General features: G+C 48.5%; 1 protein-coding gene across 8 annotated transcripts in view; it reads left to right on the top strand.

Annotated features, from left to right (window-relative positions):
* OSBPL3 (oxysterol binding protein like 3) overlaps positions 1-23,515 on the top strand; it is a 202,243-nt gene that overhangs the window by 148,313 nt on the left and 30,415 nt on the right. For all 8 annotated transcript variants that reach the window (XM_051852838.2, XM_051852843.2, XM_051852842.2 and 5 more), the window contains 4 exons: positions 5,421-5,555; positions 6,464-6,557; positions 10,898-11,151; positions 14,252-14,389. In XM_051852838.2, the coding sequence (XP_051708798.2) occupies positions 5,421-5,555; positions 6,464-6,557; positions 10,898-11,151; positions 14,252-14,389 (621 nt within the window). The remainder of the gene's footprint in view (positions 1-5,420; positions 5,556-6,463; positions 6,558-10,897; positions 11,152-14,251; positions 14,390-23,515) is intronic.

Below are 23,515 nucleotides of genomic sequence, written 5' to 3'. Positions count from 1 at the left end.
TTCACATTGGAGACCAGAACTGAGTTCCCAGGTCCCAGTTTTGGCCTAGTGTGGACTTGGTCATGGCAGTCATCTGGGGGAGGGAACCAGTGAATGAGAGATCTCTCTCTGCCTGGCTCTGTCTCTGTGCCTCTCAGATAATAAAAAATAATTTTTATTAAAAAATAAAATATCCCCTTTCCTATTAGAAATTACCCCCATAACCTGTCAAGTCCTATTTTTATTTTCCTGAATGTGAAGATTTACTATTATCACATTTTCAGTGCTTAGATTATTCTGTATTATTTCAGATTTCAAATAAAGGCCAATTGATTTTCAGAAGTAGCATCCCATAACATTTAAAGTTCATCTTTTAAAAATACATTTTTCTGACCACTAGGAAAAGAAAGTTCATTTAAGATACGAAAACAGAAAGAACCTTAAAGAAAAATCTGAAAGAGAAAAAAAGGATCTAGTTCTTTTCTTTGCCAACTGTTTCCTATATTTCTAGATTCCACCAGCATTTGAATGTATTAACTCACAACCCTAACTACTACTTTATGTAGTAGATGGTGATAGATTCATTTAAGAGACAAGGAAATTAAAGCCTAGAGGGTTTAAGTAGTTTGCCCAGACACGTAGCATGGGAGAGAGAGAGCTGGAACTGAAATCCATGTGTAGTGAGGCCAAAGCACTGGTTTTCTCAATAGCATCACTTTGCTACACAATGAAGAAAGCCACACCATGCTGGAAGACTTCCTGAAGCTCCAGGGTGAGAGTCAGAGGGTAATGGTGTGAGAATGGGGCACTGGAGCATTTTATATATGAAAGAATTAAGTATAGGAATACAAAAGGCATCAAAAACCAACGAGAAAGAGATGGATAAATTAGGTCAGTGCAGCCCAAAGCAATTTGAAAGGAAATTTAGATCTTTTAATTGCACGCTAAAATGAATCACCAGCCAATTTGAGTTAAACATAAAAATTGACACAGAAGGAGATTGATTTAAATATTTACCAAACTTGGAGGAGAATTTCCTGAATTATGGAAAAGAAGATTGCAAAAGAATTGTTAACTAAATCTGAGAAAAAAAATGATTGTCAAAAAATTAAGGCAAATAGTACATTAGGAAAAATATTTTCAGAGAAATATGTCCGCAGTGAACAAATAATATCAGAAACTTATGACCTTAATAAGTAAATGGAAAATGCCCATGACACTGGCATCTCATATGGGCTCTGGTTCCGTTTGAGTCCCGGCTGTTCCTCTTCTGGTCCAGCTCTCTGCTATGACCTGGGAAAGGAGTGGAAGATGACCTAAGTGCTTGGGCCCCTACACCCACATGGGAGACCTGGAGGAGGCTCCTGTCTCCTGGCTTTGGACTGGCCCAGCTCCAGCCATTGCAGCCATTTGAGGAGTGAACCAGCAGATGGAAGTGCTCTCTCTCTCTAATTTCTCAAATAAATAAATATTTTTAAAAATTATTTTATTTATTTTAAAGGCAGAGTTAAGGGACAGGGGTCTTCCATCTGCTGGTTCACTCCCCAAATGGCCAGGGCTGGGCCTGATCAAAGCCCAGAGCCAGGAGCTTCTCCCACGCCTCCCATGTGGGTGCAGTGTTCCAAGGACTTGGGCCATCTTCCGCTGCTTTCCCAGGGACAATAGCGGGGAGCTGGATCCAAAGTAGAGCAGCCAGGACTTGAACTGGTGCCCATATGGGATACCAGCATTGCAGGCAGAGGCTTTAACCACTTTAGCACAACAATGCTCCCAAAGGTCATAATTTTTTTTGAAAGATTTATTTATTTATTTGAAAGAATTACAGAGGGAGTCACAGGGAGAGAGCTTCCATCCACTGATTCACTCCTCAAATGACCACAATGACCAGGGCTGGGCCAGGCCAAATCAGGGATCCAGGAGCTTCATCTGGGCCTCCCACTTGGGTGCAGGGGACCAAGCACTTAGACCATCCTCCACTACTTTCCCAGGTGCATTAGCAGGGCTCTAGATTGGAAGAGGAGCAGCTGGGGCTTGAACCGGAGCCCACATGGGATACCAGCATTGCAGGCAGTGGCTTTACACACTACACCATAGCACCAGCCCTGGCATAATTTTCAACAAATTCCCAAATGTAGATGGTTGTGGGATTTTTTTTTTTTTAATTCTTGCTCTTTATAAATTCACAGGAAGGTGCAAAGAAAAGCAGCAGAAGGTCCCATTCACCCTTCTGCCCACATTCACGTATCCAAGAATCATTCATTCATCAGCACCATGAAAGTTGAAACAATTAGATTAATTTAAAAGTTTTTCTGCATTATAATGTTCGATGCCCTTAATGTAGAGTTGTAGAGAAAGTAGGGGTTTTCTTCCTTATGAGTGTAATTAAGCATGTGTTGCTTATAGTATAGGTTTTGCCTTAAACATTTTTAATAATTCACCTGAAGATTGATTCTAAGAACTAAAATAGAAGCAGACAATGCTTGCAAATAGACTCCCCATCTTTGTAAATCCGAAATTGCCCTTAATTTCCAAGAAAGAGAATTGTTATTCTATGACCCACACATCTAAAGAAATATTAAAGTTCCTTGTCTCCAAGAATCTTTAGTAGCCCAAGAAATGTTCACAATTTAAAGGTAATTAAACATAGCAGATGATATACAGGCTATGAACACTTTCATCCTAGTTTAATAAAAAGTAAAAACAAACCTAGGGGCAAGTATTAAGGTACTGCTTGGATTGCCCAAATTCCATATCAGAGTGCTGGTTTGAGTACTCACTACTCCATTTGTGATCCAGCTTCCTGCTAAGGTGTAGCCTGGGAGGGAGGTGATGCCTCCAGTGCTTATATTGTGTGATTACAGTGATTTTCAAAGGAAGAAAAACAATATGCATAACAAGGATTGGACTTGTATCACAATGCTGGGCATCTGATGGTATTACAGGATGTGCCTTTCTGTTGATTTTGTTTGCAATATGAACAATAGCTTAGTAACCCCTCATGCAGTACAAACACAAGGGACAATTACTGAATTGAACTGACTTTGTTAAGGTTGTAATAAATGAGACCCGGAGCTGCTACAGCCCTGCTGAGCTTCCTATTGGAGTTCATTTGAAGTCACTGGAGTAGGGGGACACCAGATAGGGCTAGGGGCCAGGAGTACAGAGTGAGCATCCCTCATCCAAAAACCCCAAGTACTCCAAAGTCAAGCTGAGCGCTGACAACACCACAAGTGGAAAGTTCCAGTCCTGACCTCACATGATGAGTCACAGTCAAAATTCAAGTGCACTAAAAATATTGCATAAAATTTATGTTCAGGCCCTATGTATAAGGTGCACATCAAACATGAGTGAGTTTTGTGTTTACGCTTGGGTCACATCCCCAAGATACTATGTTTTATTTATTTTTTATTTTTGGACAGGCAGAGTGGACATTGAGAGAGAGAAATGTCTTTCTTTTCCATTGGTTTCCCCCCCCCCCCCACAATGGCTGCTGCGGCTGGCGCACAGTGATGATCCGAAGCCAGGAGCCAGGTGCTTCTCCTGGTCTCCCATGTGGGTGCAGGGCCCAAGCACTTGGGCCATCCTCCACTGCAGTCTCGGGCCACAGCAGAGAGCTGGACAGAAAGAGGGGCAACCGGGACAGAATCCGGCGCCCCGACCGGGACTAGAACCCGGGGTGCCGGTGCCACAGGCGGAGGATTAGCCTAGTGAGCTGCGGCGCTGGCAATACTATGTTTTGTACATGCACCTATTCCAAAATCCAAAACACCTCTGCTCCCAAGCTTTCGGGGTAAGGGAAACCTGTAATGCTTTAATCAGCCAGGAAATCCTTCTGAGCCTTCAGGGTAGGAAGAAGAAGACAGGAGAGCGCAGAGTGACTGGTGATCAATTATTGAGTAGAACGAGTGAATAAATCATTGGCCTCTCACGCAGCCGGCACATGAAGATTCCATTGCTTAAGTGAGCCTTAGAGAACTCGGCTAATCACTGGGGTGTCTTCCAGCTCCTCGCTCAGTGCCGGTCTCCCTCCCCCGGAAGAGGACAGTGGTCCTTATTTACAGAGTCTAAAGTGACCTCCTGGGGAGGGCAGAGGCACAACTGCTTTTCAGAGGGCTGCTTGGATGTGACATGGGTCGGATCTTTGGGCTGTTGGCTTAGGCAGATGTCTTATTTAGGAAGAACGGGGGGGGGGGGGGGGGGGGGATAGACATTTCCGTGTTTCCTGAATAGATACTTCATAAAGGGACCCCTTGTGCTTTGTTGATTAGGAAAACCCACAGTGGCCCTCCTGGGTTGATGACACTGAGGGGTGTATTCATAAATCTCCTGGGCAAGACCTTGCCTTTTGTTCCCCAAATTATCCTGGGACTTCCTCGTGGGATGCGTCACACTTTGGAATCAGCCCCGAGGGAAACAGGAGCTCTCCGGGAGTGGCCTTTTCCTCTGACTCAAAGGCCTTGAATCCTCCTGTCCCCAGTCTTTTTCCTCAAGGGCGTGGTCAGGTGTCACCCCTGTGAAGCCTTCCCTAAACCGGAGCCCCCTGATCAGAGGCCAGTCTCACTTCAGTGGCCCTGTCCCCTGCGCAGCTTTGTTCTGATGGGTGTTGAGGTGCGTCCCCTGCTCCAGGTACTGAGGCCAGAACTGTTCTCTGGCACCTCGTTCAATCCCTCCATGGCCAGCTCCGCTCAGTTGGTTGAGTTGAATTTTCACTTGCAAACAGGATGAAAGCTTAGTCTGAGTATTTAGGTTCTTTCCAGGGGACAGGTCCAGACCCAGAGGAGTGGAGATGGGGGCCCAGGCGAGATGAGGAAGCCACCCCATTCTCTGGTGATGTTTGTGTAGAGCTTTCCCAGAGAGCTGGTGATCTCCTTCCCTCAATGAGATGATGTGGGCGGAGAGAGACAGACAAAGAGAACTCAGCTCATCCATCATGAATAATGAGTGATCTGCCCTCAAGGGCTCTTCTGGAGCCAAACACACTGTTTCTTTGTGGAGGGACACCTCAAAGGCAGCCTGGTGGCTTCTGAGTTCACCCAGGGGCACAAGAAAGCTCTGCCACTCTCAACCAGCCGGGCAAGGACATGCATTCAGTGTCATTCAGAGGAAATCTTAGGATAAAAATAAGCATCCTGTAGCAGGAGAGAATAAGAGGATGTGATTCAGGGCACACAGGAATTCCCCCCTCCCCCCTTAGATGGAACAGAGACTGACCTGCTTGGAGATTGGTGGCATGCCTGACAGTGCCTGCAAGTGACGTGCTCTGCTGGGGGGACCTTCGTTTTTCATTTTCATTTTTCTCCTCTTTGGAGCTGACATCTGCTTTTAGTGGCTTGTTTGCATGGGCCCATGACCTTGAGAGTGACGCAGCTGAATCATGTGTTTCTTTGCCTGTGCTGAACTCTTCCTAACTACGTGCGGTTTTGTTTGGGCTCTTCTGATAGGAGAACTCCGGAGACGAAAACCGCGCCCTGGTCCACCAGCTGTCCAACGAGAGCCGGCTCTCCATCACCGACTCCCTGTCAGAGTTCTTTGACGCCCAGGAAGTCCTGTTGTCTCCAAGTTCTTCAGAAAATGAGGTCTGAGTGCTGTTCTCACTGAGGGGTCTCAACAGTCTTTTTGTTGCTGTGTTCATTAACCTGCTCGGTAAATAGTCCCATTTAGCCACGCTAAATTCCATGGCCCCTTTCCTCCACTGTATCCTGACGGTCCTCTGGTAACTGAAGCCCCCAGACACAAAATGATACGATATACTAAGAGAAAAATGCTGTAGAAGTTGAGTGTGTTGGGTTACTCTTCAATTCTGTTACTTAATTTTTACTTTTCTTCTCAATTATGGTCAATAATTCTGACTTCTACCTATTTCATTATGAAGTATTTCCATGACAGGGAAAGCAATTACCCATTCTATGCATTCTTTAAACCATGGAATCTGTCCTATATTAATTTATAATATGCAGTTATATTAACCTTTGTAATCTGGCCATTGTTATGTTAATTAATAGTAAATAGTAATATTAGATTGATGCTAGAAATCATCCTTTCCTAGTTAGCATTGCTCTGTGTGTACTGATAATTTCACCCCTTAATAGAGGTAGTGATCTTGTTTCTGTGTTAATTCTCATAGAAGATCTGTTTGCAAATAGCTCAAGAACAAATTGTAACTCCTTCTACCCAAACACTAGTAACTTCTGAAAATGCAGTGTGAATTGATAAGGATTTTTTAATAATCACAGGAATCCTGAGTTTTCTTGCAGTTTTCCTCTGGAGAACTAATCAAGAATGTATAAGAATTTTAATAACAGGTGTTTGCAGTGAACACCTCCTGGGTAAACTGAGGTATGAGCCTCTGAATACGGCAGCCAAATTATGTTTGCAGATTGGAAATGTGGGACTCAAAATATAGGATCATTTGGAGTAAGAGTTTTATGAAAAGCTGCCTCTTCTTAACTCTTATCCTAACGTGCGAATTTCTTCCTTCTCGTAGATTTCGGATGACGATTCCTACGTCAGTGACATAAGTGATAATCTTTCCTTGGACAATCTCAGTAATGATTTAGATAATGAGAGGCAGACCTTGGGTAAGATTTCCATTATCTGATCTCTGAAAGTTTGCATCATTGTAGAATACTAATAAAATGTGTACCCAGTGCCTGCCTGCTGCATGCCGAGAACGGCAGCATTCTTCCTACGGAAGAAAATTAAAACGTGGTCCTCACCCTGCAGGATCTGATACCCTGGGTCAGAAGACAGCACCTACATTTGGAAGATGTATTCATTCAACTAACATGTCTGCTTGTGCACATTTTTATTTTATAAACTGTGGATAAGCCAATTATTATGTGAATATACTAACAATGCACCCGCATCCCTTATGCCATCACTCTGCAAATCTATTCGTAAATAGCTTTTTGCCTTTAGGTATCTGGGGGGTGGGGGTTTATAATGAAAGAATTTGGTAGAGTATATATGATAAAAATCTGATCTAAGTGGTGCATTAAGAGAACACATTGGAAACTAACTTCCAAATTTCTGTCTCCTCTCAAAGCACCTTTAGATGTCCTCTTGCTAACTGATTGATCCCAAAAGGGAAAGTGATGGCCAGACAAGGCATTTCATACTGCTGGTTTGAACCATGGGGTATTTGAAGTGCCTACCTATTCCCGAAGTGCTCTGATTAGGACTTCAGCAAACAGGCTGAACCTGTTTAGGAAGATGCCATGAAAAATACTTTTTCCTGCGTGGGGGTTTATAACATCCAACTCTCCCAGTCTGGGCACTCAGTGTGCCTTGGGGCCTCCAGTCTGTTTGCTGTGTGCACTAGATACTCAAAGCATGGCCCATTTTATGTCACTGGAGGGCAGGGACCGTATTATAACCTTTGTGATATTGCAGGGTTTCCCAGCTCAGGGGTTAGGTGTGAGCCATGATAATGAATTGTTGTCTGGACACTGAAGAGCCACCTCTTGGGGGACCACAGTATAGACAACAGGCAGGTAGTTCTCCCGCCCACTGGAGGAGTGGCCTTTCAGCATCGCATCTGCTATAAGTGAGACGCTCATCATGCACGGTGTTTTGCTTGCATTGTTTCTGGAGAGATGAACCTGAACCCCTTGGTGGAAAGTGGAAAAAAAAAAAAAAAGGGTTCTTAGGAGAAGGCCAAGTTCATGTGCTGCTTGTGTTTTTTAGAGAAGCAGGGAGGCAGAATGAAAGAGAAAGGAAGAAACATCACTTCCTGCCCTGGCAAATCACCCTCCGAGCTCCCCCTGTGTGTGAGGAAGGCCACACTGTCTCCTTGAGGACATAGGGAGGGAGCCAAAAGGGCAGAGAGTGAATGGAGGGTTCAGGGGTCAGAATTGGGAAGAGTGGACATGGTCCAGACCCGAGACCGTGGCTGTGCTGATGCCAGCCAGGAAAAGCCCCCAAGACTCTCAGGCCCAGTTTCTCTTCCCCCACGGCTGTTTTGCTGGGATGCTGACCAGCGTTGCACAGCTTGAGCAAACCCCCGCCCTCACCTGGCTTTCTGTTTGTGTTTGGATCCTGGGAACACATGTTGTCCAGTGTTTTGTAGACATTGAGGAGGAACAGATTTTTTTTTTTTAAAGATTTATTTATTTATTTTAAAGTCAGAGTTGCACAGAGAGAGAAGGAAAGGCAGAGAGAGAGAGAGAGGTCTTCCATCCACTGGTTCACTCCCCAGTTGGCCTCAATGGCTGCAGCTGTGCTGATCCGAAGCCAGGAGCCAGAAGCTTCTTCTGGATCTCCCACATGGTGCAGGAGCCCAAGGACTTGGGCCATTCTCCACTGCTTTCCCAGGCCATAGCAGAGAGCTGGATCAGAAGTGGAGCAGCTGGGACTTGAACCGGTGTCCATATGGGATGCCAGCACTGCAGGTGGCAGCTTTACCCATTATGCCACAGTGTTGGCCCGGAATGGATTTCTAAACATCAGTACTCTGCTAAAGATAAGGGGAGTGGGAACACCTGTATGCCCTGTAGCACAGTTTTGCTTACCAAGGAACTAGGATGGGATCAAGGTCTTGATCCATTGTTACACTAGAATTTCTCTGAGGTCATCGTAAATGCGTAAATAATAAGTTTATAATGTTTCCTGCCAACTCCCCAGTCCCACCCCGACCCCCCAAAACAGTCACTGCACACACTGAAGCTCCATCACTGTTCTGGGAGCTGTGGGAGTTAAGAAGTTAAAGATGTTGATTCAGGACCACACTTCTCCATTCACCCCAGCTTTGCCTCTCGCTGGCTTTGTTCTAAAGCAAGTTACTTAATGTCTCTGGGCCCCATTTCCTTTCTGTAAAATGGGGATGATAATGCTACTTCCTCGGGAGGTTGTTAGAATAATTAGGAATAATATATGGAAATTGCTTAGAAGGCTGCCTGCCGGGGCCGGCGCTATGGTGCAGTGGGTAAAGCTGTTGCCTGTGGTGCCGGCATCCCATATGGGTGCCGGTTCGAGTCCCAGCTGCCCCACTTCCAATCCAGCTCTCTGCTATGGCCTGGGAAGGCAGTGGAAGATGGCCCAAGTCCTTGGTCCCCTGCATCCACATGGGAGACCCAGAAGAAGCTCCTGGTTTCAGACTGGCATAGCTCCGGCTGTTGCAGCTAATTGGGGAGTGAACCAGCAGATGGAAGATTCTCTCTCTTTCCGCCTCTCTTTCTCTCTCTGGGTAACTCTGACTTCCAAATAAATAAATTAATTTAAAAAATAAAAAGAAGGCTGCCTGCCACGATGTAAAAGGCAAAATGTGTGTATATGTAATATTTGTTGATGGTGGTAGAATAACATTCTGTGATAATTTAGATTAGTGTAATCAAAGAATATTTTCATTCTCCACAGAAAGCTATTTTTAAAAATTACTATCATATGCACCCACTTATGTGTCAGGTTTTGCCTATGTTAAGCAATTAAAACAAATTCAAAAATTAATTGGATGCTTAGATGAAAATGAGACTGCACAGTTTGACCTCAATTTCATTTTTTTTCTGTTCATCAAAGCAGCCTCTTTATTCAGAGTGATTAGCTCCATAATGAGTATATGTTAAATATTTATGGTTAATAAATAAGTGCACACGAATGAACTATGTTGGTATAATGCAGAAGACTTTATTTGGAAATAGGCACGGTTAGGATGGGAAAGGAACTTCAGAGTGTTAAGTAAAGGGAAGCTTAATAATAAATTTACACGCCCAACACGCAAATGTTTCACTCACCAAAAAAATCCATGCACCAGATTTACAAATACAATCCAGGTGAGGATTACGATGTAAGACGGACATAAAAACCAAAGATTCTGCTCCTCTACTTAAATAGAAGGCATACAGTTCAGCAAGGAAGAAATGCTGAAATGAAAGGAGAGTATTCCAAGCCACACTGGAAGCTTTTTAAATGTGAGTTACAATGAGGAGACCACGCTGTCTGCCTAACAACTTGACAGGAATTTAAACCAAACAATGAGAGGCCTGGGAGGCCCTGGGAAATGAAACTCATGATAAAATAAAAATTATGAAATTATGAAAATTATGATGAAATTAAAATGAAATAGATGCTGCCCTTAAATGGGAAAATCGGTCCAGCCTTGTTGAGCAGTCGTCTGATTATGTGCATTGAAAGTCTAAAGACATCCACAGTCTTGGACAGAGTGGTCCCACTTCTGCGTATCTCAAGATCATCAGAGCTGCAGGCAGGCGTTTAAGTGGGTGAAGATTCACTGTTGGTTTTTGTTGTTGGTTTTTGTCATTGTGTCATAACAGAACACTAGCTCTGAGAGTCTGGCAGCAGATGAATGAGTCAGTAAATTGTGGCATATCTATAACAGGGAGGTATTTTTGCAGTCATTAAAAATGATGCTTCCATAGAATTTTAGGTAACATGGAAGTGACATTTCTGTTAAGTTGGACAGAAAACCCTATAGCGTAGGAGAGCTCTGTGGATGGAGCATACTAAGAGATACTCCAGGATGTGAATGGTGGCCATTTTGGGGTGAAGGACTAATGGATGACTGTGATTGCCTTTTAAAGTGTTCTGTAATCAACACAATTGTTTATCAGAATTTGAAGTGATTTCTCTGAAAGTTTATAAAGCTTTATAAACAGTCCCCTTCTGTAGGCATAGAAATCCACTCTCCAGTTTTATCCTTAGCGTATATGAGCTATGAGAAACTAGCTTCGGAGTAAGGACTTAAGGGCCCCTGTGAACACACTCGTGAGTTTCCATGCATGTGACATTCGGTATTTAATTGCTCAGAATTCTTTTACTCCCTTCCCGACCTCTCATCATATTGTGGACAACTCACTCAGACAGCCAGACTGCGTCCCTGCTGGGTAAAGTTTTGGCTGTGGATTGAAAAGATAACCACAGAATGAAACAGCTGTGTAGACAACCAGGCCTCTCCCCCTTTCAGATCCCATTCTCGACAATGGTGCTGGGGCAGTGAAGTCCACGCGGAGAACCTGCCTGCCCGCGCCGTGCCCCAGCTCCAGCAACGTCAGCCTGTGGAACATTCTGAGGAACAACATAGGCAAGGACCTGTCCAAGGTGGCCATGCCCGTGGAGCTGAACGAGCCCCTGAACACACTGCAGCGCCTGTGCGAGGAGCTGGAGTACAGCGAGCTCCTGGACAAGGCCGCGCGGCTTCCCAGCGCCCTGGAAAGGATGGTGAGGGGTCAGCGCGCCGCCCACCTGCTGCCCAGCCCGCCGCCTGGCCCGCTCTCGTCCCCTGGGGCTCCGTGCGGATGGCACCGTAGATAGGTTCACTCCCCAGAGATGCCTGGTTCTGCGTGGTCACCCTGGGCCTGCCTGGCTCCAGGCACCTGGTCAGGATTTGTCCCAGGGAGGGGGGGAGGGGAGGGACACTCCTCCCTGGCCCCAGTGCCTGGGGGCGTCCCGCTGGGTGGACCTGGCCGCCTCCTTTCTCCCAGGTCTTCCAGCTGACAGCTCTGCCACACCTGGCCGGAATTAGGGCTGCCTGCCTGTTTATTTCTACTACCTCTAGGTGGACAAAAGTTAACTTTTCGAGCTGGTTTTTCCATCCTAGGTAGATGTCCCTTGAGAATGTTTTTGTTTCTTTTTTGGAATTGTCCCAGGCATTCCTAGGTTTTTGGACAGTAGCATTTTCAGAAGGGATTTCCACATCAGAAAGATTCCTTTTTTTATTTTACTTTTTAAAGTAAATTAAAAAAAAGTTCAGCCTAGAAAAATTCCACCTTCTGTTCTCCACCTTCTGTGCTGTTCTTGGTGTCACACACCTCCACTTACAGATTCTCAGCTTTCAAAGGGGGCTGCAGATGTCCCTCATCCTCCCTGGTTTCGGACATTACGGTGCTGGGGTCATCCGTGTCTCCGAAAGGCTGAGTGTCCCCTGGGCCTTTGCCCGCTGGCTGAGTTGGCCTTGGGGTGCCCTCTGGGTTTCCCAGAGCTGCCCTTTTCTCAATGCTGGGCGTTTGCACCACAGGGGGTTTTTACCTCCTGCTCTTGCCCTAGATGTTCCACTCGCTCCCCAGGCCTCTCCGCATCACACTCTTTCTTCAAACCAGCCATAATACGGGGCAGAGAGAAAACAAGCTGTGTTTTCTTTTTTAAAAGATTTATTCATTTGAAAGTCATAGAGAGACAGATCTTCCATCCGCTGATTCACTCCTTAGATGACTGCAGCAATCAGGGCTGGACCAGGCTGAAGCCAGAAGCCAGAACCTGCATCCAGGTCTCCCACGTGGGCCATCTTCTGCTGCTTTCGCAGGCGCTTTAGCAGAGAGCTGGCGAGAAATGCAGCAGCTGGGACTCGAAATGGTGTGCATGGGCCATTTTACCCCCTAACTCACAATGCCTGGCCCCAAACTGTGTATTTTTTAAATCTTTGTTATTTTTTCCCTGCAAAAGAAAAAAAGAAAAGCCACTGTTAAGGCAAGTGTTACAAGTCCGTACTCCTGATGGCTGTGTTTTTAAAGAAAATGATTGACTTGGAAGATCCAAGAAGTCTTTCAGGTGTTCCATGCTTGGCGCGATGTGGGGACCCTTAGGTGTTCAGATGCCTGATCCCTCTGATTGGCCTTGAGCAGGTGGCTGGGGAGGACCTTGCTTCTCAGCGCTAACCTTACCCTTCATGGATTCGGTTTGCTTCCCTGTGGGTCAGTGTATACTTGTCACCAAGCCCAGCACAAAGGTGCTTCTCCTGCCTACCCTGGGGCTCCCTTCTGCACTCAGGGTGCTAAGTGACACTAGGTTGTTTCACCAGTCGTTAATATTTTAAACCACGAGGCTGATTGAGGGTTGATTCAGCCTCGCACACAGACCTGGAACCTTGGCGCCTCACAGGTCTCCAGCCCTAGGAGGCACGGACAGGAGCAGATACCTGGGTCTCAGTGGCACAGGTAGCATGGCTGCAACTGATGCCGTGTACAGTGGGCCGGCATCTGCACTTGGACTTAGCCAAAAGGCCAAGAAGCGATGGGTGGGCTGGCGTCTGTACGCGACCCAGCAACTCCACAGCCATCTGCAGCGGGCCCTGGCAAGGTGGATTTTGCTGTGAGCAGCACCCAAAACCTTCGCAAAAGACTCATGGAGAAGGTTGTGTGAGCAGCATACATTTCCAAAAGAGACTCAACTTGTTCTCAGCATAAAATGTCACGAAGCGTGCTAGGAAGAAAAATGTTGAGATCGCTGCAATTCGATTTTAGAAAGGGAAATCTGCCGTCACCACCTAGCTTTAACTTTTTTGGCTTGAAAAAGAAAAGAAAAAGTGGGAGTGTGCTCACATGTCTTCGCTGCCTTGCAAGGGGGCTGATGGAGATCCGGAGGATGGCCGGGGCTGCTGTGTGGTGCAGGCGGTGGGGCTGGTCCTGGGACTCTGGCATCCCACGTGGGAGGCCTCTTTGAGTCCTGGCTGCTCCCCTTCTGATCCAGCTCCCTCTCCCATGCCTGGGAAGGCAGCAGAGGGCGGCCTGAGCGCGTGGGCCCCTGCATCCACATGGGAGCTCCGGATGGAGTTTCTGGCTCCCAGCTTCTGCCTGGCCCAGCCTCTGCTGTTGCAGCCACTTGGGGAGTGAACTAGCAGATAGAAGATCTCTCGTCCTCTCTCTCTCTCTCTCTGTCACTCTGCCTTGCAAATAAATAAATCTTTGGAAGAATACAGAGGTCCACACAGTGAGGGCTGTGAAATGGTTTTGCCCATTGTCATTTCCTGTTTTGCCTTTTTGGGTTTTGTTGTTGTTTTTGTTTTCGCCTCCAGAAGAGGAGAGAGTCAAGGCCCCCATGTCCTGTGACTGCATGCCAGGCATGGGAAGTGACTCCGACCCATTTTCTTTGGTCAGAAGGAGCTTTTAGGTTTCTAGGGTATCAAATTTGAAAGGTTATACTTCAGTCCTGAATTCCGGGGGAGAATTTGGCTATTAGAACAAAAGAAATGCTCTTGCTCTTCCTTGTCCCCAAAAGCGACGCCAGCAAGATGCTCAGATAACATCAGCCTCTGACATACTGGCGTCGGCTTACCAGTTCATAAAACAGCACGGTTCGTCTTGCAGCTGTCTTCGTGTTAATAGCATCTTCCGACTTGGGCAGTTTGGTTCATTTGTTTGTGGACCCAAATGAACACTGTTTGCACGACAACTTTAGGCCTGTGTGGGTTGGGTTTTCTGTAAACCAAAGACAAGCCTTTGAAATAAAACCACTCAGGGAGAACTCAAGTTTTGTTCTTTGGTTTCTTTGTGAAAATGGATTTCTCAGGGGCAGAAGTCACAGGCGCTTTTCTTCCCGTACTCAGGTGTACGTGGCTGCCTTTGCCGTGTCCGCGTACGCGTCCAGCTACTTCCGGGCCGGCAGCAAGCCCTTCAACCCGGTTCTCGGAGAAACCTACGAGTGCATCCGTGAGGACAAGGGCTTCCAGTTTTTTTCAGAGCAGGTGAGTGTGCACCCTTTTTGCTTGTTGGGAGAAGTTGCCCACCCCCTCCCCCCCCATTAAATATTTATTTTCTGCTGTTCCCTGGCTTCGGAGCAGCCGCAATCATGACATTGCAGCCAGAGATCCGTTTCCTTTCCCCTGAAACCCAGCCGCCGCCTTGGGCACAGGGGCACTGGTGATTCTGCACTGGTACTTGGCCGTGCGCACCTGCCATGTTGTTCCTCTTTGTGATCTTTGGTGCAAGCATCGTCACACATCAAGGGTTTGCCCACGCTGCTGTGTCAGCTCCCGTGCTCCCTCCCATCATCCTCCGGGAGCTTCACTGTCCCATCAGAATGGGCCCTAGAAAGTAAATGCATTATTCTTGATTTGAAAGGGAATCATTCGGGCATGTATTTATTCAAGCCAATAACGTTATTAGTTGGAGAGCTGCCATGTACTCGGCGTTGTTCCAGATGTGAAGATACCAGGGTGGGAGTTGAGAGGGGAGTTGAGCCAAGAAGCTGACCCTCCCTCTGATGTGGGTGGAGTGTGTCGTGCTGAAGCACTCGGAGGCCCTCAACTCTGCAGAAGAAGGTCAGCAGAGAACAGTATTCAGGAGCCGGACGGGAGAAGCAGGTGTCTGGTGTGATGTTTAAGATGTGGGTTAAGGTGCCTGCATCCCGGATCAGAGCATCTGGGTTCAGTGCCCACCTCCACTCGTGATTCCAGCCTCCTGCTACTACAAAGCCCTGGGAGGCAGCCTCCGGGGGTCAAGTCATTGAGCCTCTGCCACCTGCGTAGGAAACCAGCATTGAGTAGGAAACCAGCATTGAGTTCTTGGCTCCTGGCTTCAGTCCCTGCCCTGCCACCAACCACTGCAGACATTTGGCAAATCAATCAGTACATGGGAACTCTTCCTCTTTGTCCGACTCTCGCATAAATAAATAAATAATCTCAAAAGGAGAGAGGCAGCCTAGGTTGAAATCTCAGCTCCCCCTCCTGCCAGCCGTGTAACCCAGGGCCAGTTGCCTGACATGGGTGTGCTTTGGTTTCTCTCTAAACGGACAGCAACAGCCATTGTAGGCACCCTGGGTCGCTCGGTGACGATTACATGAGGTCCACAGTGCACCCACTCCATGTCTGCTACACGTTAGGTGTGTGTCTGATGCCTGACAGCTGGGTTTGCTGCCAAAATGTTGGAAACATCCAAAAACATCTGTTGATAAGGAGCTGTTTTGCTCAACTGGAGTGCGCATGGACTGGAAATAAACCTGTCTCCCCTAAAGGCGGCCACTGAGCCTGCCCACCCCTCTGTGTATACCCTCGTGCCAGCCCGGGGACCCTGACCATCCTTGCCATGACGCATTGCTCTTCTCCCCATTCTTAGGAAGCCAAGGGAAAGGGCAGTGGATGGCTGACACTCCTCTCCGTCCTGTTGTCCTGCTGCCCACTTTATCAATGGGATTGCCTTGTGGGGATGGTGGGGAAGGAGGGGTGTGGCTGACAGCGTGAGAAAAGGGTGATGGTCTTAACTGTACATGACAGGCACTATTCTCTGGGACTCAAAAATGAGGATGAATAATCCCTGTTGGAAGCTAACATGAGAAACACCACGCCTGGGGAGACTGGGGGTGAAGCCTGCAGCTACCAAGGGAAGATAATCTGATTCAAATTCTGCCGGGTTATTTAAATACCAAACCGAAAATGGAATGGGAATAAATGAAAATATAATTTGGTTACCATGGTATTATATGCACTCTCATAGAAAAAAAAAATACAAGCCCAAAATAGCCCCACACTACAGCAGACTATCAGAGCAAGACGAGCAGCTGTAAGAAATGAGTGGTCCCAGGAGCCTGTGTGCAGTTAGGCGTCAGTGCTGGGGCTCTCCCCGGCAAGGCCAAATGCAGGCTCTGCTGTTTGTCTCCTGTGGGGCCCGGGGGGACATCAGCGCTGGGGGCGTGTGCACAGGTGCACAGCGACAGGAAGAACTTCACGTGTCGTGTGTGAACTGGAGCCCACAGAGACAAACAAGAAAGGGGTCTGGTCCTTGTTGGTAGCATAGGATGGGCAGGGAGTGGGGTTTGTGGACCTGCCTGGTTCAGACCCTGACCTTTCCATCTGTGAGGCTCTGTGTGTGGCCTCGTCTGAGCTACTTACGCACACTCAGCGTCAACTGTTTCTTTATAAAACAGGACTGATACCGCTTGGTTCCTAAAGGAAGTAATATGACGATATGAAGGTTCAGTAGGTCACGATTGCTGATTTAGAGGGGACTTTTAGGGGTGGCTTTAACTTCCTGCTGCTGCACACCCTGGGAGGCTGCAGATGATGGCTCAAGTGGTTGGTTCTTGCCACCCATGAGGAAGACCTACAGTAAGTTCCCAGCTCTCAGCTTTGACCCCAGCCCAGCCCCAGCCATTGTGGGCATTTGAGGAGTGCAGATGGGTACTCTCCTTCTCTCTCTCTGCCTGTCTCTCAAATAAATAAGTAAATAAATCTTTAAAAAGTAAAAGTACTCTGTTTTTTCATTTTTTCTTATTTTTGTTTTTTATTTTTTTTAAAGTAATTCTTGTAAAGAAGCCAGGAACTTCCTCTGGGTCTCCCACATGGGTGGCAGGAACCCAAGTACTTGAGCCATCATCATCATCACAGTCACATTAGCAGGAAGCTGGATCAGAAGCCAGAGTAGCTGGGATTCAAACCAGGCACTCTGATATGGGATGCAGGTGTCACAAGCAGTGGCTCAACCCCCGGTGCCACAGTGCCCACCCAGAAGTAATTATTTATATTAAAAAAAAAAAAAAAAACAGTAAGAGAGGTGTTGAAAAGGCAGAGAGGAGCTTCAGGAACTCCTTGACCCGAAGAAACTAGAACGGTCCGCATGCGTTCTAACGCGTGCCTTGGCCTATGATAACACAGGGCACCAGGCCCGCTCTCTGGCAATCTGAAGGCGGCGTGCTGCTGCTGGTGAGACCAAAAGCTGGCTGCAGGGCTACCAGGGGCCCGCCAGTGTGGCTCACAGCTGTCTGAAGGTCACATGATTGAATCTTTTTTTTTTTTTAAAGCCTGACCAATGTTGTTATTTTACTCTTATTTTTTGATGGTTTCAGAGCCACACTCTTTTTTTAAAAAATATTTATTTATTTATTTATTTATTTGAAAGGCAGAGTTACAGAGAGGCAGGGAGAGAGAGAGAGAGAGAGAGATCGATCGATCGATCGATCGATCGATCTTCCATCTGCTGGTTCACTCCCCAGATGGCCACAACTGCCAGAGCTGTGCTGATCCGAAGCCAGGAGCCAGGAGCTTCTTCTGGGTCTCCCGCATGGGTGCAGCAGCCCAAGGACTTGGGCCATCTTCTACTGCTTTCCCAGGCCATAGCAGAGAGCTGGATCAGAAGTGGAGCAGCCGGGATTCAATCTGGTGCCGATGTGGAGTGCCGGCACTACAGGCGGCGGCTTTACCTGCTACACAGCTGTGCTGGCCTCGGTTGATTCTTTCCATGCCCCTCAGCCTGGATAAGTCTCTCTGGGGCTTATTCACTCCAGCTCAGGTTACCAGACTACTGTATAAACTAGAATGCTGATCCACAGTAGCATTTGTTGTGAAAAGTGGACTTGCCGTGGCGACCAGCGGGCTTTGGCTGGCGTGGCCAGGGGTGATTTGGACTTGGGCAGCTAGATTAGGATCAGGGGTGAGTATTCGATGGGAGGAGGATGAGGCTGGGCGATTGTGATGCCAGACTGCCCTCTGCCCTAGGCTGGGAGTGGCTCTGGGCCAGGCCCTCTCTTCTGTGGCCTGCAGGAGATACAGCAGTTCGGTCCCCGCCCCCATCCCTCTGTTGACCCTGTGGTTTGTGCCAGCTCACCCGTGACCTCCTGCTCAGTGAGCACATCTGGAGAGGATGCCAGGCCTTCCGCTCTGGTTCATACCAGTGCCTGCCGGCACCTGCCAGGTAGCTCCTTGTACCTCCGCCCAGGCAACTGTCTGCCTGCATGGAGACAGCCCGACTGTGCCCCACCCACTGTGTGCACAAGACCCTGAGCTCTCGCCGCCTGGGGGATCCTCAGGCCTCTCTACAAGTGCCCTTTCTGATCACCTGGGCAGGGCTCCCAAAGCACAATTTTTGGGTGGAATTTTACGCACATCGATGGGAAAACTCCTATCTCCAATTTATAGGACCTGGAAAAAAACAGCAACTTGGCTTTTCTAGACGACGGTCCGTGATTTGAAAAGGAACAGCTGTCTCTTCCTCCTGAGGCTTCGTCGTTTTCCTGGGGACGTGGCCATTCGAAGAGAGTACGTGGGGCAGCTGGAATCTTTGCTGGCCCCAGAGAGGTCGGCCACATCAGAGCCCGCCTCTCTTTGCCATCTCTCATGTAGAAGGCCCCAAAATATGGCCTCCGAGGGACTCCTGCCGTCCCTAGCTGGAGGAAGCATTTCTTTCCAGCTCTTCCCAGCGACAGTGATGCGTTAGGTCTGTGGTGGGCTTTATTCCCACAACCGAGGATGGCAAGAATCAGCTGCAGGCAGGAAACCGAGGCCAAGGCCAGGAGAGCTCTCCGGAGCCCCACAGCCTCTGCGGGACCCAGGCCCCCTCTTCCCTTCCCAGTGTGTTTTCTGGGCACTGTGAGGAAGGCGCAGGAGCTGGAGTTGCTGGCTGTGCGTCTGAGAGTCTTTTCATGCGTGGATCCCTGGGTGGGATTTTCCTGAGTCGTTGTCCCTTGAACCTTTCATCCCACTAACTCACCTACCCGAGTTCTTGAAAAAGTTCCTGGGAGCGGGAATGAAAACATAACCTTATTCTGATGCAGGAAGAATTCCAAAATCCATGCACATGGGGGATCTTCAGCCATTTGTGGCACATGCGTACTGCAGACAAACTTCATGTGGATTTCAAAACTTTCTGTGCCAAAATGTGCATGTTTTCAGTAACTTTTGGGAAGTGCCCCGGGCAGGCCTTTGTGAAAGCGGAGCCCACATTCCTGGCCCGCATCCTCCCCCTGGGGCTGTTCCAGCTTCCCCAGGGCTGCCTTTGTGCCAAGAAATCTGATTCAGCTGCGCCTTGCTAACTCAGCCAGGAGAAGGGGAATTCAGGAAGAAAAGGCTTCCTGTCCTCACCTCTGCCTCCTGCTGCCCGGCAGAGCGGAAACACGGGGTCTCCGCTTCATCTCAGGAATGCATGGTTCTGCGGCCAAACGCTGGTTTCAGTGGGCTGTGCTTCCTCCCTTAGACCTTGAGGGAAGGTTTGGTGTCCTGAGCGACCACCTGCTGGTTACTTTCCCAGGCCGGTGTTTGGCACAGAGAAGTTGGGTTTGGTTCCTGGCTCCTGGCTCCCGCCATTGCAGACCCTGGGAAGCCCCGGGCGATGGCTCAGGTGATCGAGTTCCCGCCACCCATGTGGGAGACCTGGCTTGAATCCCCAGCTCCTGGCTTTGGCCTGGCCCAGTCCCCGCCATTGCAGGCATCTGGGGGAGTGAACCAGGAGATGGAAGTGCACTTTCTCGCTCTCGTCTCTCCCTTGCTGTCTGTCCGTCTCTTTCTCTGTCATTGTCAAATAATCTGTAAAAGATAGTTCCCCTAGTTACATGAGATTTCAGTTGTGCAGAGTATTGTCCAAGTAATTTTAACTGTTTATCCCCCCAACACCAGACTGTGGAGTATGTCAGAAAAGTTAAAAGTGGTTATTTAAAAAGTTACTAAAATGTAGAAGATTAAAATGAAGTCTTTGTTCAGAATCAGCACTTCTTCCTGCTTGGTTACTCATTAGGGGAACTCAGGACGAACATTCCTGGACAGACTTAGAAATGCCACACCCATCAGCACACTCACCTCTCTGGACAGTTCTTTTACCTGCTGGTGGGCGGGGCTGTTTACTGCTAAGATGGCAGCTTTTTAAAAGGGACTGTCACAGGGCAAATTCCAGCTGTTCAAATAAAACTAGCACTTCACCTTCCAAAAAAATCCCAATAAATCTAAAAATTAATCAATCAAATGTAAGTCAACTAAACCATTGTCTTATGGTTGTCTGCATCATCACGAAAAGTGTTTTATTTGTTTTTGCAAGGAGCCCCTGTGTTTGTGAGATCAGTGATTAACTCTGAACATGGGGAAGACAAAACTTAGGGCCGGTGCTGTGGTGTAGTGGGTTAACGCCCTGGCCTGGCATCCTATATGGGCGCTGGTTCAAGTCCCGGCTGCTCCACTTCCAATCCAGCTCTCTGCTATGGCCTGGGAAAGCAGTAGAAGGTGGCCCAAGTGCTTGGGCCCCTGCACCCATGTGGGAGACCTGGAAGAAGCTCCTGGCTCCTAGCTTTGGATCAGCACAGCTCCGGCCATTGCAGCCAGTTGGGGAATGAACTGGCGAATGGCAGATCTCTCTCTCTCTCTTTCTCTCTGCCTCTCTCTGCCTCTCTCTGCCTCTCCCTCTCTCTGTGTAACCTGACTTTCAAATAAATAAATAAATCTTAAAAAATAAAACTTCATTGTCAACTGCATTCCAGGCTGGTGACCTTGGCATTGTCCTGCGAAGCTCCATGTCCTGTTTATCAGCAAATCTCGGATCTCCCTCCAGGGACCTTCCTTCCAAAGCCAGTCAGTTTCATTGCCACCTGATGTACTGGCCCGGTGGCCTGTGCCACTGTGAGCAATGGCTGGGGCTATGGCAGCAGACTCCTTGGCTGCTCTCTCGTCCCCGAAGCCAGCTCCCCATCCACCTGCCGGAGTGATTGTTTTAAACAGAAACAGCATCTGCTCTGCAGCCTCCAGCAGCTTCCCGTGGCACTTGGGACAAAATGCACAGCCCCAGCCACGGCCTGCACAGCCACCGAGACCCTGTCCCCAACCCCAGGCTTCTAACCACTTCCCCTCCCTCCTTTAGCTTCAGCCACAGCGGCCTTTGCTTCTCCAGATTCAGCCGCTGGTAGACGGCTGCCTTGGCCTCTGCCTACCCTGTGCTTCTCCCAGAACCCTGTGTGGTCACTTCCTTCCTGCTCATGGCCTCAGAGCTTTCCGGTGTTAGAGTGCGCCCCCCGCCAGTCTGTATGGAGTTGCACCCGTGCACCCCTACACCCTACCCTCCCATCTGTGGGCCCTGCTTAGTTTTCCCTAACATACGCCACTGCTGACGAATCAGGTACCCCTGTGTGTGTGGTGCGTCTCATCATCTCCACACTCCACATCTCCACTCCAGCAGGGCCACGGCTTCGTCTCTTTGGCTTGTCCTTATAGCACCAGTGGCTGGGACAGGCCTGGCCCTGCTCTGGCAATGGACAGATGTTGGATGAGTGGCGTGGGAAGGGGCACTGCTCTGGAGGGCCAGGAGCTGGGGAGATGCTGTACTTACAGTTCTGGGCACTTGCAGGGGAAAAGTGATGTGTTTGAGGGATGTTTATCTATACCTGGAAAAGAAAAGCTTAGAAAATGCATGAATATTGGAACATGTTCTTCCCCCATCTGCATCTCCATGGACCACATGCCCCCTATATAAAATGCAAAGTCTAAACCCAAAATGGTGAGGTCGGGTGAAGAACAGCCTCTCTAGACAGATACACGGTCATTGGCAAGAACGTTTGCTCCCAGGGGAACTGACCTGTGCTTTCAGACAGGACGGCACTTGTCTCACCAGGAGAAAAGTCATGTGAGCTGAGGTATTGGCTGCTCGGGACTCCCTACCACCAGGGCAGCGCTCCCCTTTGCAAAGGAGGTGAAGGAGCAAGACGCTAAACACCAGTCTAAGCCAGATGGATCCAACAGGCGAGCCCAGCAGCCTCCAGGGCTGGATCGTGCGCACTCAAGCGCGTCTGCGGCCCCTTCTCTGCCGGGGTTAGGACGTGAGGAGGACAGCCCAGGTTAGGCTGCCAGAGGACACACTGCTCTCAGCAGAGGCTCGGCCTCTAACCACGAAGGGGAATCGTCCCTTCCTGTGGGATTCAAGCTACTCGAAGCCTCAGTGTAAGACGTTCAGATGTGTGGGCATCCACCGCCCTCTTTGATGCCACGGTTTGGGGAAGACGTTGCGAGCAGACGTCGGGATCACTTCATTTCAAAGCCTGGATGGGTCACCTTACAAAGCAATAAATAAGACTGAGGAGAGGTTGGACCGTCAGATTTCAAGGTTCTTTGTCTGAATGCCCGTGAGAAGGGACCTTTGGGGTGCTCTGGGGACGGACAGAGGCCCAACCTTGAAAGCAGTCATGGAAAAGCTGCTGGGCAGACAGCGGGGGCTGTGGGAGCCTGGTTTCACTGCTGCCTGGTCACTCATTAACGGTGCAGTGTTAGGTTTATTGCTGGGCAGAAACACTATTTCTGAGTTTATAGAACAAGGCAGGGGGCTGGCGCTATGGTGTAGCAGGTAAAGCTGCCACCTGCAGTGCCGGCATCCCATATGAGCGCCAGTTCAAATCCCAGCTGCTCCACTTCTGATCCAGCTCTCTGCTATGGCCTGGGAAAGCAGTAGAAGGTGGCCCAACTCCTTGGGCCCCTGCACCTGCATGGGAGACCTGGAAGAAGCTCCTGGCTCCTGGCTTCAGATTAGTGCAGCTCTGGCCATTGTGGCCATTTGGGGAGTGAACCAGCAGATGGAAGACCTCTCTCTCTCTCTCTCTCTGGCTCTCTGCCTCTACCTCTCTAACTCTGTCTTCCAAATAAATAAATAAATAAATATTTTTTAAATGGGTAAAGATACATGGTTACCATGAGAACTAAATGGAAATATATAAAAAAAAAATTTAGTCTCTGCCTAACTCATACCTTGATCCTGGATGCTTTACAAGTGTTCTGTTTTCTGGTTAGCCACGGCAGAGCCATTGTGCCCATTTCATAGATGAGATAACTGAAGCCAAGAGGGCTTAAGAAACCTGCGCCAGGTCAGAAGGCAACAGGTGACATTGTGCAGTTGGGAGCTGGGTCTGTGGGACAGCAAACGGTCACGTTCCTTCCCTGACACCAGTGCGGCCATGGCAGGTGCTCCAGGAATGTGTCCCAAATGAGCAGCTGTGGTGAGGAAATAATTGTGCAAGGCAGACAAGGCCTCTGGGTAGAGTCCCCTGCCCCGGGCAGCTGTGCAAACCTGGTAACAGCAATGGGAAGTAAATGAGCCGTCCTCTCAGGCCACTGAGCCATAAGGAAATAAGCAAAGTC

This window comes from Oryctolagus cuniculus, chromosome 16 (genome assembly GCF_964237555.1).
Source record: "Oryctolagus cuniculus chromosome 16, mOryCun1.1, whole genome shotgun sequence".
Lineage (NCBI taxonomy): Eukaryota > Metazoa > Chordata > Mammalia > Lagomorpha > Leporidae > Oryctolagus > Oryctolagus cuniculus.
This window is presented reverse-complemented; position numbering and strand designations above follow the sequence as displayed.